At 35.7% G+C, this 18,339-nt stretch overlaps 1 protein-coding gene across 1 annotated transcript; it reads left to right on the plus strand.

Moving 5' to 3' along the window:
- Positions 1–441: 441 nt before the first annotated feature.
- Positions 442–15,450, plus strand: LOC127450277 (tetraspanin-1-like). The gene is made up of 8 exons (XM_051714244.1): positions 442–567; positions 9,033–9,111; positions 10,657–10,872; positions 11,767–11,841; positions 12,161–12,268; positions 12,500–12,625; positions 12,794–12,886; positions 14,462–15,450. The coding sequence occupies exons 2-8, from the start codon at positions 9,055–9,057 to the stop codon at positions 14,519–14,521; spliced, it is 735 nt and encodes a 244-aa protein (XP_051570204.1). The 5' UTR covers positions 442–567; positions 9,033–9,054; the 3' UTR covers positions 14,522–15,450.
- Positions 15,451–18,339: the final 2,889 nt, after the last annotated feature.

The following is an 18,339-nucleotide window of genomic DNA, read 5'->3' on the forward strand; positions in this document are numbered from 1 at the left end:
GGCATTGTGACATTTTGTTTGTTGTTTGAGCGAGTCCTTTGTTCCTTTCATTTCATGTCAGAGACATCATTTCTGTTTCTCTATAAATGCGTAATAACACTCTTATACTCCATAAAAGATTAGTACATAAATAAATCTCAACTTTGTGCACATCATTTCACACATCCTTACATACGCAGATACATGTTCCCCTAATACCTTGATTTTAAATTCAAACACATTTTCTTGTGTTGTGTTGTGCTGTTCAGTTATCTCTAAGGAGTGAACTTGAGTGATTTAATGAGACTTCATTATCTCTGTGACTACAGATGCATTCCACCCACTCTCTCACTCTCCCAAGAGAGCAAATTTGTCCACAGAGGGGGGGTGGAGTGGTATATCACTCCCACCTGTTGCCTCCATCCCTCCTCCTCCCTCCCTTCTCTCTCTGTGCAAAACCAGCTTGATTTCACAGAGGCAGACTGAGAGGAAAAACAAGAAGCAAATGTAAACGCTCTTCAATAATCTGACCATCAGTGTTCACTCAGGGATTTACAAAATCTACACTCTTCTGACTTTTTAGTTAAGGTAGGAAATTCTGCTTTGTAAAGCTAGTGAATATGTAAAATGCATTGTGAAAAGTGTCTTACAAATAAATGCTCAATACAGAATCATGTCTGTCATTAAACTAGTTCTATAAACAACCTTTGCACACAGCAATGCTAATTATTCTCTAATTAGTATCAATCAAGTGTCTCATCTTTTTAATAAGAGGCAATATTTGCCTGATGTTAATATTTAGGGGATTTTTGTTTTGTTTTACAATGATATTATATTACTAGATAATATAATACAGCATATCTGATGTTACAAAAATAAGGTATTAATATAAGTCTCTAATGTGTACAATAACCTGTTTGTGCAGGATCACAGTTAATAATTTAGAACATGTTGTAGTTTGTATGGTGTGTTTGTGTTCTTGAGATATTCCCAGCTTTGTGATTGTGATGTCCATTCGGAATGAGATCCCATGAGACAGATCTGTGCTGTTGTTGTGATGGGGCTTTTACACTTATCCTGAGTCATTGTTTTGCAAGGTTGGACAGGAATGTGGCTGTAATTAACAGCTCTCTATTGTCTGATGATTAAATCCTGGTATCATCCACAATTCACATCAGAGAATGTCTGCCTTTGTTTGACATCCCTACTGAAACTCTCAGACCTCTGCTAGATGTCTAAAACAAATCTGTTGGTTTCATCTCCAAAAAATCCAGATAAATTGTAGCCCTTGCAAAAAAAATAATAAAATAAAAAATACTGCGGCAGTACCTCGGCACAGTGATGGTGTCAGATGGTAATGCCTGGGTGCTTTGATATACATACATACATGGTACTGTAGGATACTCTATTCTCTTCATAAACTATAACTATATTCATATTTACGTTACATACGAATACCATGGTTATGCCATGATACATATCCAAAAATACGTACAATATCCAAAAACGAGGCAATACCATGGAAACTGGATATATGGTACTGAAAGATTACCATATTCCTATACCATGGTATATCAAGGTACTTCAAAATGTGGGAATCTAGGTCTAGTGTGTTACTATGGTACATTCTGTAACGAAAATAACTTGACACATTTTTATTTATCATCCCCAATAATGATTAATCACTTTGCACATATCATATATTTACAGGACAAAATAATATTAATTCATTAGAAAATCAGGAGACATTAATAACATCTTTAGGTACTGAATTTTATACTGTCAAATAGGATGTACCATTATAGAAATTTTGGGCAATACCAATAGCTAATATTATAAATCTAAAGTATTTTGTCTGTCTATCTTTACACATTAAAAAACTAAAAAAAGAAAATAATGTAGCATAGAAAAAGAGTATAGGCCTATTGGTTGAATTGGGGACAAGTAAGTCTGTCATATCACCTTCTTCCGGTATCGGTCCATTTTGACCGATGCAGATTACTAAGACACTAACATTGGCTGATACCACTATGATTACTGGTATTTTGTCAAATACTATTGAAAGTTGCATGTTTGCTTGCAAGTCAAAGGTCATGGTGACATTTTACACTAAGGTTGTATAAGTTAACATTAGTTAACGCAATAGTTAACAGGAACTAACAAAGGAAAATACTTTAACCAAGATTAATAAATGCTGTAAAAGTTGTGTTCTTTGTTAATTTAAGTTAGTTCAAAATGCATTAATTTTAATATATGTGAAATTAAGATTAACCAAGATCACAATCTTTCATTTCTGTATATTTTAACATTAAAATTTGTATATGTTAACATTAGTTTATGCATTTTGAAGTAATATAATATATAAATATATATTTCTAACTTAACATTAACCAATATGCTGTTAAAAAGTGTTGTTCATCATAAGTTCATGATACCTACTGCAAACAGTACCTGCTTTGAAAGACGACGTCGTGCAGTTATCAAAGACCTAAAACAAATACCCCCGGGCCCTTCATCTTTTCTGTGAACGCTTTTGACATGCACTAATGCCTGCGAATAACCTCCAAAACGATGACAAAACTGTATATGTTAGTTGAGTATTGAGTTTCAGAAGATCCAAAAACTAGATTAATTGGGCAGAACACAGAGTAAACAATAACACACACTAATACATGATTTTCCTGTAGGAAAAGCAAGCACACTCATCTGTGCCACAGAATATACACTCCTCACAGATCTATTGAATCTATTGACTGCTATTTACATTAGACTAACCCATCATTTCTTAACGTGTTTGTTTATTCTTTACATCACTGTGGACTCTGGGGAGTGCCCAACAGTGACGTAACAATAACAGAATAATAGTTCATGGATTTAAAAGGGATAGTTCACCTTCAGCCAAAAATGAACATTCTTTTTCATGTTGTTCCAAACCCACATGACTTTCTTTATTCTATGGAACACAAAGGGAGATTTTATTAGATTCAGTTCACATTTTTCCACATACAATGTAAGTGAATGGTGACTGAGGCCAACATTCTGCCTAACATCTCCACTAACATCTTCAAATAAGGAAACAAGCAGTTGATTTTGATAGAATGTGTGTGTTTTTGAAGGTAGCACAGACAACAACAATTAAGAAAAAAAAATTTAGTTTTAGGTGTGAAGGGTTCGTAGATTATGGCTTTCCTGTAACCATGACGACATTGACACATCAGCAGACTGCTAAACATTGACCTGACTTTTGACCTTCCATAGTTAAAAACACTGAAACCATTTGATCCTAATGTGTTCCAGAAACTTGCTTTTAAAAAAGTGCACAATGTATTCTTTAACATTTGTGATTATTCTTTTTTGCATTTAGTGCCACTTTTACTATTGCTCACACTTAGGGTTCGTTATCTGAACAAACTTAGGCATGTAACACTCCCACACTGTTTGTGCTACGGACATGAATGATTCCTCTAATTTTCTTTTTGCAATTGGATTTATGAGTTTTGCCTGATGATACAACAGGTGAAAAATCCCATAGACTTACATTGGGACCCGAGCCATATCACAGAGACTCAAGTGTGGGTTGTTTTGACTTGGGCCAGTAAGCAACTGCATAGTAAAACACAAAATAATTATTCAGAGCACATTAGAAACCTTCCTCAACCACTCTCATCATCCTAGCATCATGGCGGAAAGTTTTGCTAGGGCAAGTACAACTCGTGTTTAGAAATCCAGTTTAGAATTGCATTACATTTTACAACCTTAGAGGACTTTAGAGTCAGCACGCTCAGCAAATTGGAAAATAGCTTAGACAGTCTGTAATTGCGAAACGTTTTGCATCAATAGTCCTCTATTGATGGTTTCAAATGTTTATCTGCCACTAATCTACCTATGGATTAGCGTTGTGTAGCAGACCTTTGGTGATCCGTGAGAGTGCTGTAACTATGGACAAACAAAGATCAGTCAGAAAGGAGATTCCACATGACTTGAGTCAGCATTGAAAATATTAAACTTTATTGAGTAAGCTTCCGTCAAGCACTTTAATGAAGCGTTTAAAGTTCAAACAATTTCAACTTAGCCCATTGCTTCTGGCCTTTCGAAGCGTCAGAGTAATTAAGATGATGCATTGTTGCATTGGCAGTGCCTGCACTAAAATCAAAACAAGTCGTTCTCTGCATTGTATTTTATCTGATCAAAATGGCACTTGATGCTAGCGTTGATGTCCGTTGCATTGATTTGGGTTAAAATATGACCAGGACATTTTCTTGACCGGTTTCGTGAGAAACGTTGTCTGGTGGTGCTTATGCGGGCATAAAATGCTCTTAAGCAGGACTTTAAAAATACAGGGTTAAAAGTGGCCCCAACCTCCTTTCAAAATCACAATACTGACCTCAGAAGAACAGTTTGCCTTTGAACTGACATTTTTGGGAGGAGTCAGGAGACAACAAAGCAGTGCAGGCAAGCTTTTTATTTTCTGCCTTCAGCATCTTGTATTTAATGTCACTCAATTCACATAGATTCCTCATAACACTCAATAAGATAACATACATTTTTAATTCACTCAGTTCTCGGGTCGCTCTCTCTCTTCCTAAACTGATGCATTGGTGCGGCTTTTTAAGTCTCACTCCACCATCAATATAATAAGGGACAGGTGTTAGAGAGAACTACAACCCAGGTGACAAGCTTTACCGCTCTCCCTCTCCCACATGACCACGCCCCCATCCCCACTTACCCACACTGCCCAACTGTGGACCACCTTGAATTTAAACAGCTGAAGTGCCAGGTACCAACGGGTGATATCTTTCATGCGGTAGAGCCATTGGAGTGGGGCGTGATCTGAACAGAGGGTGAAGGCCCGCCCCAGCAGGTAATAGCAGAGAGTGAGGATGGCCCACTTAATCTCCAGACACTCCTTCTCCATGGTGCTGTACTTAGTCTCCCTCAGTGAGCGCTTATGACTAATGTACTGTACTGGTCGCTGGACCAGATCGGGGGCCCCCTTTATAGTGAGATCAGTCAGCGTGCTGGTTACGTCACAGTAACTAAGCACAAACCTTCGGTAGTAGCCAGTCAGCCCCAGAAACTGTCTCACCTCCTTTTTGGTTTTGTTAACCTGGGGACGCACCTACCCGTGGCCCAAGTGGAACCCCAGATACCGAACTTCCTCCCGCCCAACTGCACACTTCTTTGGGTTAGCCATGAGCTCCATCCGTCGCAGCGACCTCCGGACAGCTCTCAGATGTTGCATGTTCCACTACCAGTCATTACTATAGATAATAATAAGACTTTTTTCCATGAGACGGTCATGAAGGGTCACAGATTGGTGTAATCTGAACGGTGTGGAAAATACTGTTTGTTTTTTTTCGGGAGATTGGAGTTAAAGGGATCTGCCAGTAACTCTTTGTTAAGTCCAATGTCGAACAAAATTGAGCCGCACCCAGCCGATCAAGCAACTCATCTATCCGAGGCATTGGGTACACGTCAAATTTAGACACTGCGTTCACCTTGCGATAGTCTACACAGAACCGGACCGACCCATCGTTCTTAGGTACCAGAACCATTGGGCTGGCCCAACTGCTGAACAACTCTTCAATTACGTCCATATCAAGCATCACCTCTAATTCTTCCTTAACCATTTTTTTTGTGTTCAGGAAGGCGGTAGGGGCGGCTACGAACATCACCCCTGGGGTGGTCTCGATGTAGTACTCTATGAGGTTCATGCAACTGGGGAGAGGAGAGAACATGTCTGCAAATTGCAGCTTGGGCATGTCTGTGAGCTGCGATGGTGAGAGGTGGTCTCCACATGGGACCAGGGTGAATTTGGTTTGAAAGTCACCTCCGGCCCGAGTTCCGCCCTCTCGGGGACTACCATCGCTAAGGCCACAGGGACCGCCTCCCTCCATGATTTTAGGAGGTTGAGATGGTATCCGTTCACTTAACCTCATAATCGAGATCTCTGATTCGTTGTGTGACCTCAAAGGGCCCTTGCCATTTGGCGAGTAATTTAGAGATTGAGGTGGGCAGTAATACAAGCACTTTATCTCCTGGTGTGAATTCCCGTAGTCGAGTGCCTAAGTCATACAGCCGTCTTTGACATTCCTGAGCTTGGAGAAAATTCTCCTGTGTTAATCGACCCAAAGTGTGGAGTTTTGCTCTAAGATCAAGAACGTACTGAATTTCATTTTTTTACTGTTTGAAGTTCCTTCCTCCCAAGCTTCCCATATGATGTCGAGCATGCCGTGCAGCCGACGCCCGTACAGCAGCTTGAATGGGGAAAAACCTGTGGAGGCTTGCGGGACCTCTCGCACTGCAAGTAATAGGGGTTCGAGCCAAATAGTAATTTCTAGCGTCCTGGTGTGCGAACTTGCATATCATATTTTTAATGATTTTTCACCAACCCATCTGTTTGTGGGTGATAAACGCTGGTGCAAATCGATCATATACCTAACAATTCATACAGTTCGCGTAGTGTTCGTGACATAAAGGTAGTGCCTTGATCAGTGAGGATTTCCTTTGGAATCCCCACTCGGGAGATTATTTTGAGTACCTCCGCATCAGTACGTGCTGAGATGTTGCGCAGGGGCACTGCTTCTGGATATCGCGTTGCATAGTCCACCAGAACTAATACAAAGCAATGTCTGTGTGCGGTCCGTTCCAATTCATGCCAATTCTTTCAAAGGGGACCTCGATCAGTAGTAGAGGGCACACTGGCACTTTTGGGGTGGCTGGTGGATTCACCAACTGACATTCACGGCACGCCGCACCATTAGTCGGTTAAGTGTTTTCTCATGACCTAAATGGCCAGCCATTGGATTATAGTGAACCGCCTGGAAGAGGGTTTCCCAACAGCTCTTCAGTATTAATAACTGGGTTGTATTTTCTTTTGTTTGAGTGTTCTGCGTCACTTGATACAATCGATCTTTAATAATTGAAAAATATGGGTATGTGAGTGCGATACCCAGCTGGAACTGTTGACCATCGATGACTCTCACTTGGTCAACTGCATGTTTGAGGGACTCGTCACGTGACTGCTCTAGAGGGAAATACCCCTCAGGGAACCCCCTGAGAACAGGCACTTCCTCTCTTGCGTCATCTTGATGTGGGGCAGGAGTAGATGGCTCTGACACCGCTCTCCAGCCATCACATTGCATGTCACACACTGAGAGAACATTTTACAGGACCCATCCACGCATATTTCCCTCAATATATTCTTAAAATCAGGCCAATTTGTTCCCAAAATTAATGGATGGGTGAGGCGGGAATTAACCGTATGCACACCTGGATTTGGGGATTTTCTGCCATTCTTCACTGCAGATCCTCTCAAGCTCTGTCAGGTTGGATGGGGACCATCGGGGGACAGCCATTTTCAGGTCTCTCCAGAGATGTTCAGTTGTGTTCAAGTCCAGGCTCTGGCTTGGCCACTCAAGGACATTCACAAAGTTGTCCCAAAGCCACTCTTGTGTTGTCTTGGCTATGTGCTTAGGGTCATTGTCCTGCTGGAAGGTGAATCTTCGGCCCAATCTGAGGTCCTGAACGCTCTGGACCAGGTTTTCATTAAGGATATCTCTGTATTTTGATGCGTTCAGCATTCCTTCAACCCTTCAACCCTAGAAAGAGTGCAATAACCTAAATTTAACTTCTATTTAACATCATAACATTTATTTTACATTTACAATTTATTTTACACTTTCCCCAAAATCCTTTAAACATTCTATTTATTTCCAAATAAATAAATCCAGATTTTCAGTGTGCTCTCAGGCTTTTGGACCCAATTGTATAAGAACCAGGAAAACCAACTGGAGGTTATTTGAATAAATAGGGGCAGAAAAGCTTGAAATGTGATAATTGCACATGTTAAGACACTATGGAAAAGTAAAGGAAGGTTGATGGACTCTTTAAATTTTAGCTAATGTCCTTTGGTCCATTATAAATACTATTAAACATGGGGTTGGCCTTCAAAAGAACTCTGAATGGCATGGTGTGTTTGTGTGTGTATTACTACAAACAAGGGAAATACACAAGGCATATCATTCTAATAATTTAAAAGGTAATGGACTAAGCCAGAAATATAATAAACTGTTCCCAAAAGGTTTGAACAGTATATTCTGCAATGCTATTCATACATGCTATTCTGCAATTCTATGACCTACAAAGATTAACTTACAGGTATAAACAATGCTAAACACGTTCTTTAGAGGGTCTCTGGTTTCTTATAAAATGTAGATGTTTATTGCTTTGCCCTGACCTTATTGCAGTAGGAGCTGCCCTGTATGCTAGTATTGAGCTTTGAGCAAACACTTGTTTCAGAGTCAAAGTGACACTTGGATGAGTCACGTTCTTATAGCGTGTTTAATATTTTACGTTTAATATTCAAGCACATCTTGTTAAAGTGCTTCTCTCTGTAAGTGAAACTCTTTGAACTGTGAAACCAATGTTTTTGGGTTAATGAGAGCTTTAGTTAAATCAGTTACTACAGCAAAACCACAGTTTGTTCCTGCAGCTTTTCCTGGTCAGTGAAGTTTTTTAACAAAACCATTAAAGAGATAGTCCCCCCCCCCCAAAAAAAGGGAGGGAAAAAAAAATGTCATCATTCAATCACCCTTATTTTGTTCCAAACACAAAAGGATGTGTTAGACAGAATGTTAGCCTCAGTCACCATTCACTTTCATTATCTTTTTTTCCTTAGAGTGAAAGTGAAAGGTGACTGATGCCAAAATCACCTGTTTCACAAAAAAAAAAAAAAAAAAAAAAAAGAAGAAAAAAAAAACACGGGATCATATGGGAACTACATGAGTGTGAGTAAATGATAATAGAATTTAAATGTTTGGGTGGACTAACCAATTGAAGCATTTGTGCCTTTAATCAATATTCTAACATTCATTTCAACACGTTATTAAAAAGTGATTGCTTTTGGAATTAAGAAAAACAACTTTATAAGGTGACAGTTCAGGCAAAAAAAGTCTCCTGATTAAAAAAGAATGTTTTGAACATTCATTATTAAATGGGGAAGATTTTTCTATTATTTGTTTGTTGTTAATTCTTGTTTTATTTTTATCCAGGTGTCACAGGCATCCAATTAAAATGGGTTGCTTTGGATTTTTGAAAGCAACGATGTTTCTCTTCAATGGTATCATCTTTGTAAGTAAAGCATAAAAAAATCAATATGTTTCCTTAATCACATTTCATCACCATTCCAATAAACAAACAAACCCTAAACTGATATGCACTGGATTTTCGGTTGATTACGTTTAAAATAATTGTGTCAGAGTAATTTATAGTTTGCTTGCTCAAATGTCCTGTGGCAGTATATAGTGCATAGTTCATCTCTTTCCAAACTCCAAAAAATAGCCCTTTGGCTGAACATGATTAAAGGGTTAGTTCAACCAAAACATTTCTCATCATTTACTCAAACTCATGATATCCCAGGTGTGTATGACTTTCTTTCTTCAGCAGAACACATTTGAAGAAAAATAGAAAAATATCTCAGCTCACTAGGTCCTTAAAATGCAAGTGGATGGTCGTAATGAGGGTGAGTAAATGATGAGTGAATTTTCATTTTTGGGTGAACTATCACTTTAAACCGTGGACAGTGATTCCACATGTTTGAAATGAGATTTCTTAACTTAAAATGACTGTGTAATTTCAATGCAAACACTTTGTGTAGAAAGAACCTTATTGAATTCAGTTAACCCAACAAAATTTGATGTGTCAATGTAACTCTCTTATAAAGTAATAAATCCCTTTTATTTCTTTATGTACACAAAACACTAAACACTAACACTAAATATCCCCCTTTCTATTCATCTTGCACAGAAATATAAAATAAATAATGCTTTTAACATTTACTTTCCCTATCGAGTCCTATTCAAATGGTCCCTACTCAAATGGATTAAGTAAACTTCCATTTTACAAACATAAAATGCATAAAATGAATTTGGTTCTAGAATTGTGTGGTTGTTTTTTTTTTTGTTTTTTTTTTTATGTAAATTGAACAAGATGCAAAAATCCTTTTTATTTATTTATGTATTAATTTTTTTGTTCAGGGAAGTATTTACATGTACATTTATGCAATTTTCTTACCAAAGTGACAGAAGACGGTGTGCATATTGTGTTTGTGTTTTTTTATAAGTAGGCAAAGAATACAAGTTGAATACAATGATAAAAGTATGACGGAAATGTTTCATTTTCCACAGATACATTCAAGTAAAAACAAATATATGCAAATATGTTCATTTTTATATATGGTTTAGCTACGTTGCATGCAAATCTTACAAACTAGCATAAAAACATGACTCCACAGCGAGGAAAAAGTGGAATATTTTATCATTAGAAGTGTTGATGTAGGCCTGTCTTAGAAACAATCACAGGTGGAGTTCATCACATTAACTATGGACATGTTCCACTAACGTTTGACAACCAGAAAGTGTCTGAATACTTTGTCTTCATTTTGAACACTATGTCTATTGTTTACCATTTCAAACCTAGCAAGCTTCTTTTTGTGAAACATTTTGCTGTCTTTCTTTAAAGAAATTCCATTTGGTTTGATATGTTGTGATTTTACAGCAGTTACGGCATTTGCACATTTTTATTGTGGCTTAAGTGTCCAAATTCTTTTTGGGGCCTCTGTGTAATGAAAACAATGTGTAAAACTATTCCATTTCCTTTTATTCTCTCTCACTTTAGCTTGCCGGGTCAGCTATTTTGGGTGTCGGGATCTGGGTGAAGGTAGACAGCGGATCTGTCCTGAGTGCTCTGCAGAAAGTACAGGGAGCTCCAGGGGAACTGGGGCAGCTCTTGAATGTGGGATATCTCCTGATCGCAGTGGGCGCTGTGCTCCTCATACTGGGCTTTCTGGGCTGCTGTGGAGCGGTCCGAGAGAGCAGGTGTATGCTGCTGCTGGTAAGTCAGATTGACAGCGCTGGCATCTGGACCTGCAGATGTTTTTGAAGTTAACAGTTAGCTCATTGGACATGTCTTGTAGTGTTATTCAACTGGGTGTAATTCTGTGTTAGGGTTAACTTCAGTTCTCACTAATAGGTATGTTGTAAAGTGACTTCTATGTCCATTAACAATATGTTGTATACTTAATTCATACATTGATTTTATAAATTAAATAATCCAAATCATGCAATATTATTTAATAAATATTTCATTGTATAATATATTCGTTTTTATATATTTTTTCTTCTCAAGAAAAAGGAATATAAAGCAACAGAATACATTTCTTTCAAGATCATAATAAGATAAATACATATTATTAATGTTTTTTATTTATACTATTTAATCACATTATATTATATTATATTATATTATATTATATTAGTGTACTTTGATTTTCATATATTAAACAAAATAAATAATATATCAATAATTTATTAGATACAATGTACTATTATTATAAAAAAAAATTCCTGGCAGTAGTAGGATTTAAACAAAACGTTTAAATTAGATTTATTTAAATATGCTGAACTTCGCAAAGTATCTTTAAGTTAATGTAATTAATAAAACTTAAATACACTAATATAATTTTGTTAAAGATTACACAACTCAATTTGATAGACAATTAAAATGCATAAATTGTAAAAAAAAATAAAATAAATAGTGCAAACAGTGTTGTTTATAAACTTATGGATTTTTGATGGATTTTTTTATAAAATTGAAATGCATAAATCTTAAAAAAAAAAAAAAACAGTCTTTTTTTTAAGTATATACAGAACTCTTATAAAAGAAATATATAATTTTCTACAGGGAAATATTTGCTCATTCAGTCTGTATGCCAATCTCTCTCCTCAGTTCTTCATCATTATTCTGATTGTCTTCATCGCTGAAGTTGCTGGAGTGATTGTGATTCTGGTCTTTAAACCTCTGGTAAGACTATATGGGAAGTCTGTACACATATTTATACATACCACTCTGTCCTTAAAGAACCAGTAGCACTTTATTTGACAGTACTGTTCTACATTTACTTGCTATATAATTACAACAACTACAGTAATTACTAGGTACTAACCCTAAACCTAACCCCAACCCTAACCTTAACCCATATTAAGTACATGTAGTTACCTAACATTACACAATACTTTTGGGTAAGTACACTGTAAGTATACTAAAAGTACATGTACTGTCAAATAAAGTGAAACCAAAGAACCTATAGAAATATATTCACTGTCTCTTTTGTGCATTTTAGGCAGAAAGCCTGATACAACGGGTGGGAGATGAAGCTGTGAAAAACATCAGGAAAAATTTTGGGAAAAACAAAGATATCACTGGACTCTGGAACACAACCATGGCAACGGTTTGAGACACTTGGCTTGATAAAGTTGGAAGATTGTTTGTAGTAACAGTCTCAAAATTGTACAGAATCCTGAAATACTTGAACGAAAACGTCAAATTATATATACATTTGAAAAAAACTGAGACCTGTCCCTGAATTTCTCATTTAAAAAGTCACCAAAAATGGATAGTTCACCCAAAAATGAACATTTATGTGTGTGTGTCTAAATCTGGGCTTCGTTCCCTCCTTCAGCTAAAGTGCTGTGGATTCTTCAACTACACCGATTTTACCGGTTCACCTTTTGTGAATGAAACCGGCACTTACCCATCTCAGTGCTGCAGCAGGTCGAGCTGCAATGCGACCACTGCTATGAACTCAGTAAGGCATTAAGACATTCATCTAATGTTGTGAAAAATCTTTGTACCTTGCATAGTCTTTAATAACTATTTCTTAGTTCTCCAAAAAAAAAAAATAATAAAAAAAAAAAAAAAAAAATTGAGAGGTTTGCTTGCTTTATTTGACCTATTTTTGTTTCCTTAAATTCAGACTGTGTCCGGTTGTTTTGGAACGCTGAAAAAGCTGATAGATGATAATGCAGTCATTATCATAGCTGTAGCACTGGGCATCGCCGCTCTTGAGGTAATGGGCACACTTTCTGTCAGTCATTGTGCTAACATTTTTAAAGTGAGCAAATCAGTTGTTTTTATGATTGGAATGGAATGCACAGAATTCTTTCCCACAGTACAGCCTATTATTATTTTTATTTTTTTAAATAAATAGTATGTGATATAGAATGCAGCATGCAACAATAAACATTCCAAAGAGGAGTATGTCACAATGTTGTTATATTACCTCACTGTGTGTTTAATTTTGCAATGGTGTCCATTTGTTATCTTGTGAATAAATTATCTCCTAAAATGGTTATTTATTATAATTTTGTGTTTAAAGAATAGTCCAAAGAGTACTCTTCCAATCATATCTCAAAAACAAAGGTTCTTTATCTGCATGTACGCATGACTTATTTTATAGTAAATCCTTTAACATTCATGGAAACTTCCTTTTGCACTAAGTTTGTGTGTTTGTGTGTGTGTGTGTGTATGTGTGTGTGTGTGTGTGTTGGAAAAAGGTTCTTTAGACTGTATAAATGTTGTTCAAGAATGGTTCTTTTACGAACCTTTAACTGAAAGGTTCTTTGGGGAACCAAAAATTATTCTTCTATGACATTCCTGCGAAACCCCTTTTGGAACCTTTATTGTTAAAGGTGAACTCAGTAGCTTTTTGCTCGTGTCATCTTGGACTTACACTGACACCTAGTGGTGTGGATGCTGCATCATTCAAAATCAAAAGTTTTCATTTACAGGTGCCATTGTAGAAATTCACTATTCACAATCAGCCATGATTAATTTAATCCAAGAGTGAAAGTGTCCAATAACAAGACAGTTACTGAGATTAAGCAGGTAGTATTCGGCTGGTCATGTGATTCAAAAATGGCCACCCCCATGAAGGCGCCCCTGCCCCATGTAGAATAAAACAGCTTTTATAAGGTTACTGATATGACCAGAGTCCTCATCTCATGTGAGTGCTCATGATTTTATACATATGTTTCAAAATTACAATTCTTTTCTTTAGAAGTAAAACTGTTTTAATAGGGAAAAATAACTGAGAGCACCTTTAAGAGTGCAAAATGAGTCAAGATAGAGATGTTAAAATTTGTGGCTGATATTGCATCTGGTTTATTCCTTGAATACAGAAAATGCACAAAGTTCGCAATACTGTGCACAATATGCATAACGCATTCTGCAGAAATAGCAAAAGTAGTGTGTTAATATGCTTTTCCCAACATACCTAGTATGAAATGACATTTGAAATACATTTAACTTCTTTACAATGGCACATAGAACAGAGTATGCGGGAAATATTGTAGGGCGGGACTTCGTTTTTGCTCGTGTCATCTTGGACTTACAGTGACACCTAGTGGTGTGGATGCTGCATCATTCAAAATCAATAGTTTTCAGTTACAGATGACACTGTAGAAATTCACTCTTTTCACGATTTTTATGTTGTCTCTTTTATAGCATTTATATTTATAGGGATATAATCATATTCTATCTTAAATTGTAAATAATTAGCACTTCATGAAATAGTCCAGTGACACAAATGCTTTATTTACCTCTAAACTTATAAACTCTTGGTTATCTCTGTTCTCTTCCACAGCTTGCAGCGATGATCGTCTCCATGACCCTGTATTGTAAGATAGGGTCAAAACAGGATTAAAGTCTCACTTTGCCTTGAATATCTCTCTAATGACTCCTCTGGGACGAGGCGAGATAGCTGATCATCTTTACATTCATTGCAAATTTCATCCATTTCATAATGCATCAAACAGAGTTTCTCTAGATAAGAATGACTACTAAATGCCTTAAGTAAATTTAATTTAAATGCAAACGTAAATAAGTTTTGAAATACCTCATTTTTACTATAGTAAATTTGAATGTTAAAACTAGCCTTTTTAACTGTCTTTTTTAGTGTTTAATGTTTCTTGAATGTACTGTAACTGACTGAATGAATTTTTTACAGCCTTGTCTATGCAAGACATTTTGTTCTAAAATTATGTACAGTATATATGTAATCGAATAGCACCAAAAGTGATATTTTGTAATTATGAACACAATGTGGGCTTTTTATTATATGTGCAATGACCAAAAATCCATTTATGTTTTAAACAAATGTTATTGATTTATTGTAATTTCATGTAAATATTTTTACAGACCAGAGCTATTTTAAATATTATGCCTGTTCACTATGTAATAAAGCACAACATTTATCCTTAAAGCCTGTGGATGTACAGAGATTTTACAAAACAGAATATGGTAATATTTTATTGAAATGTGCATTTGAGAATTTTGTTTTTATTTTGACTACAATTATAAAAGCAATCTTTCTGCTTGTTGTATTGTTTTTGATTATATTCATCAAATAAGTCATACCACTGTCCTTATTCTGCCAGTAGCACTGCTGTTAGACATACAGTGTACTGTATAAATACTGTGTTCTAACTGGAATCAAGTTTAGTTATATGTACATTGTACCACTGCTGTAATAATCGTTTAGTCTTGTGCATTTCTCTGGTACAAAAGTGTTTGCCATGACTTGATATTGTGTGAAATTTTAGCCTATTTTTAAGATTTATGCATTTCAACAAACAAAATTACATCAAATTGAATTGTATATATTTATAACAAACTTAAATTAAAAAAACTTAAAACATTTAGTTTTCTTTTTCTTTTACTTTGCTAAATATTACTCAATTTGTTTTAATGGAATTTTGTTATGAAATGAAATATTGTAAATCTTAAAATGATCTTTGAATGTACTTGTGAATATATAAATGGGCATGAATTCAATGCAGAGGGTGAATAATTCATATATTGAATTTCAAGGCTTCTATTAAGCTACATATGCATTGAAATCATACTGACCCATATCATAAATCTTTAAAGTGAGCTTAAAACATCTACATAAGATCTTCATTCAAATGTTGCAAATTTAAGAGTTTCATATCAAGATGAAGATTTAAGTTTTGATAGCTCTGAATAATCTAAATTATGCCCAAACCTAATTCTTAAAAAGTTGCTAACCCTTAAATGAAGCACATGATCGTACTTTTACTGTCCTATAAAATCCAACTTCAATTTTATTGGATAAACTTATTTTAAATATTGATTGAACTATCTAATGTAGAAAAAGTCTTGATTGCTTAAAACAATCAATAAGGTAAACTTTTATGCAATTTAAGTAAGAGCAACTTACATTTTTAAACAGTGAGCACATAAAATGTCAAGTTTGGTGGTGAAGGTAGAACGTACAGGCTTTTGAGCATGAATTGTGAACATGGGAAAATTGTGAACTTGTGTGAAATGGAAGCTACAATTTTACTGTTGTAAGTCTATAAAATCATTAATATTTTTGAGTTTGCTGAACTTGAGTACTGAGTTCATGGAACTTACAATCCAACTTGAATTGTTAAGTTGGTACAACTCATTTGCCTGAAGTTGATTAACCTAAAAAATGCTTTGCAGCTGGTTGCTTTTCTTTTGAAAGTTTACCCAACTGATTATTTTTACTGTGTAGATCTAAAAAACAAAACATGTTATTCTTGCATAAGTCATGTCTGTTATAGCTACATTATAAACTGATCATAGACTACAAAACCTGGGTGAGGCAAAATAGTTTAAAAAATACAATGTGGTATTCTAATACAGGAAAATTACCCTCTGGATTGTAAAAGCTGTTTAATATAACATTTATCAATTTTTAAGACTGAAAACAAGGAAACAACCCCTGAAAATAGTGCACAGTTACTGCTTGCAGAGGTCTTAAAGCAACTGTCCTGTAGATGATGCTAAAACACATCAAACCTCTCAGTATTTAAAATGTTACCACAATAAAAAAATATTTCAGTCTGTTTTTAAGATTTATGCATTCAAATTGTGTGACAGTTTTCATTGTACTGAATTGAGTTATCTTAAAATAATGTACATTTTATGAATTCTGAATAAATGTTAAGTATTTACTATATATATATATATACAGTATATACACTGGCTGCCAAAAGTTTGGAATAATGTTCAGATTTTGATCTTATGGAAAGAAATTGGTAATTTTATTCACCAAAGTGGCATTCAACTGATCACAATGTATAGTCAAGACATTAATAACATGAAAAATTACAAATACAATTTGAAATAAATGTTCAGAACTTCTTAAACTACTTCAAAGTGTTCTCATCAAAAAATCCTCCATGTACAGCAATGACAGCTTTGCAGATCCTTGGCACTCTAGCTGTCAGTTTGTCCAGATACTCAGGTGACATTTCACCCCACACTTCCTGTACCACTTGCCATAGATGTGGCTGTCTTTTCTGGCACTTCTCACGCACCTTACAGTCTAGCTGATCCCACAAAATCTCAATGGGGTTAAGATCCATAACACTCTTTTCCAATTATCTGTTGTCCAATGTCTGTGTTTCTTTGCCCAATCTAATCTTTTCTTTTTGTTTTTCTGTTTCAAAAGTGGCTTTTTCTTTGCAATTCTTCCCATAAGGCCTGCACCCCTGAGTCTTCTCTTTACTGTTGTACATGAAACTGGTGTGGAGCGGGTAGAATTCAATGAAGCTGTCAGCTGAGGACATGTGAGGCGTCTATTTCTCAAACTAGAGACTCTGATGTACTTATCCTCTTGTTTAGTTGTACATCTGGCCTTCCACATCTCTTTCTGTCTATTGCATACTGTGGCAACTCAAAAACAAACACAAAGACAATGTTAAGCTTCATTTAACGACCAAATAGCTTTCAACTGTGTTTGATATAATGGCAAGTGTTTTTCTAGAAACAAATCAGCAATTTAGCATGATTACTGAAGGATAAGGTGTTGTAGTGATGGCTGCTGGAAATGGGGCCTGTCTAGATTTGATCAAAAATGACTTTTTTCAAATAGTGATGGTGCTGTTATCCAACTAATCATTGGAGATATAAATGATTTATATTTTTAGAGACAACAAAGAAGAGAAAAAGAAACGTGTTCTGAACGGAGTTAAATGGACGATTGGTCTTTAAGAGACGTCAAGCCCCCCCTGGCGGAAAGCAAGTTTAGTGTCTCATAGTAAATTAGAGTACCGCCCTCTACTGGAATAAACTAACTGTGACACGATATGACACTGCCCATGCATGATGTCTTTTAAGGAACATATACTGTATATAAACTTTAACCACAAGGATACCATGCAAGCTGTGTTCACGTCAAACAAAAGTAAACTAGCTACTGTAGTAGGCTACTGATGCTGAAGATAGGCATGCCAAATAACGGGAAACTATTATTATTATTATTATTATTATTAATTTCTTTTTATACCCATATGCCCTCTAATGTTTTAGAAAAGGTTGTTAATTTCTTTTTTTTTCTTCTTTTTTTTATAATCTTTATACTTTGAAATGCTATTTATATTAATACTTAGATACATGTTTAACTTAACTAGCCCTTTAAAGGGATTTTGCTCACATGGAAATTTATAACTTTCTGAAATATTTCTAAAA

The sequence above is a fragment of the Myxocyprinus asiaticus genome, chromosome 13 (genome assembly GCF_019703515.2).
Source record: "Myxocyprinus asiaticus isolate MX2 ecotype Aquarium Trade chromosome 13, UBuf_Myxa_2, whole genome shotgun sequence".
In the NCBI taxonomy this organism is placed as follows: Eukaryota; Metazoa; Chordata; class Actinopteri; order Cypriniformes; family Catostomidae; genus Myxocyprinus; species Myxocyprinus asiaticus.

Coding starts and splice junctions, on each gene's coding strand:
- LOC127450277 (XM_051714244.1), top strand. CDS start 9,055: ATGGGTTGCTTTGGATTTTTGAAAGCAACGATGTTTCTCTTCAATGGT. Junction 9,112..10,656: donor TCTTCAATGGTATCATCTTT/GTAAGTAAAGCA, acceptor CTCTCACTTTAG/CTTGCCGGGTCAGCTATTTT. Junction 12,626..12,793: donor CGACCACTGCTATGAACTCA/GTAAGGCATTAA, acceptor CCTTAAATTCAG/ACTGTGTCCGGTTGTTTTGG.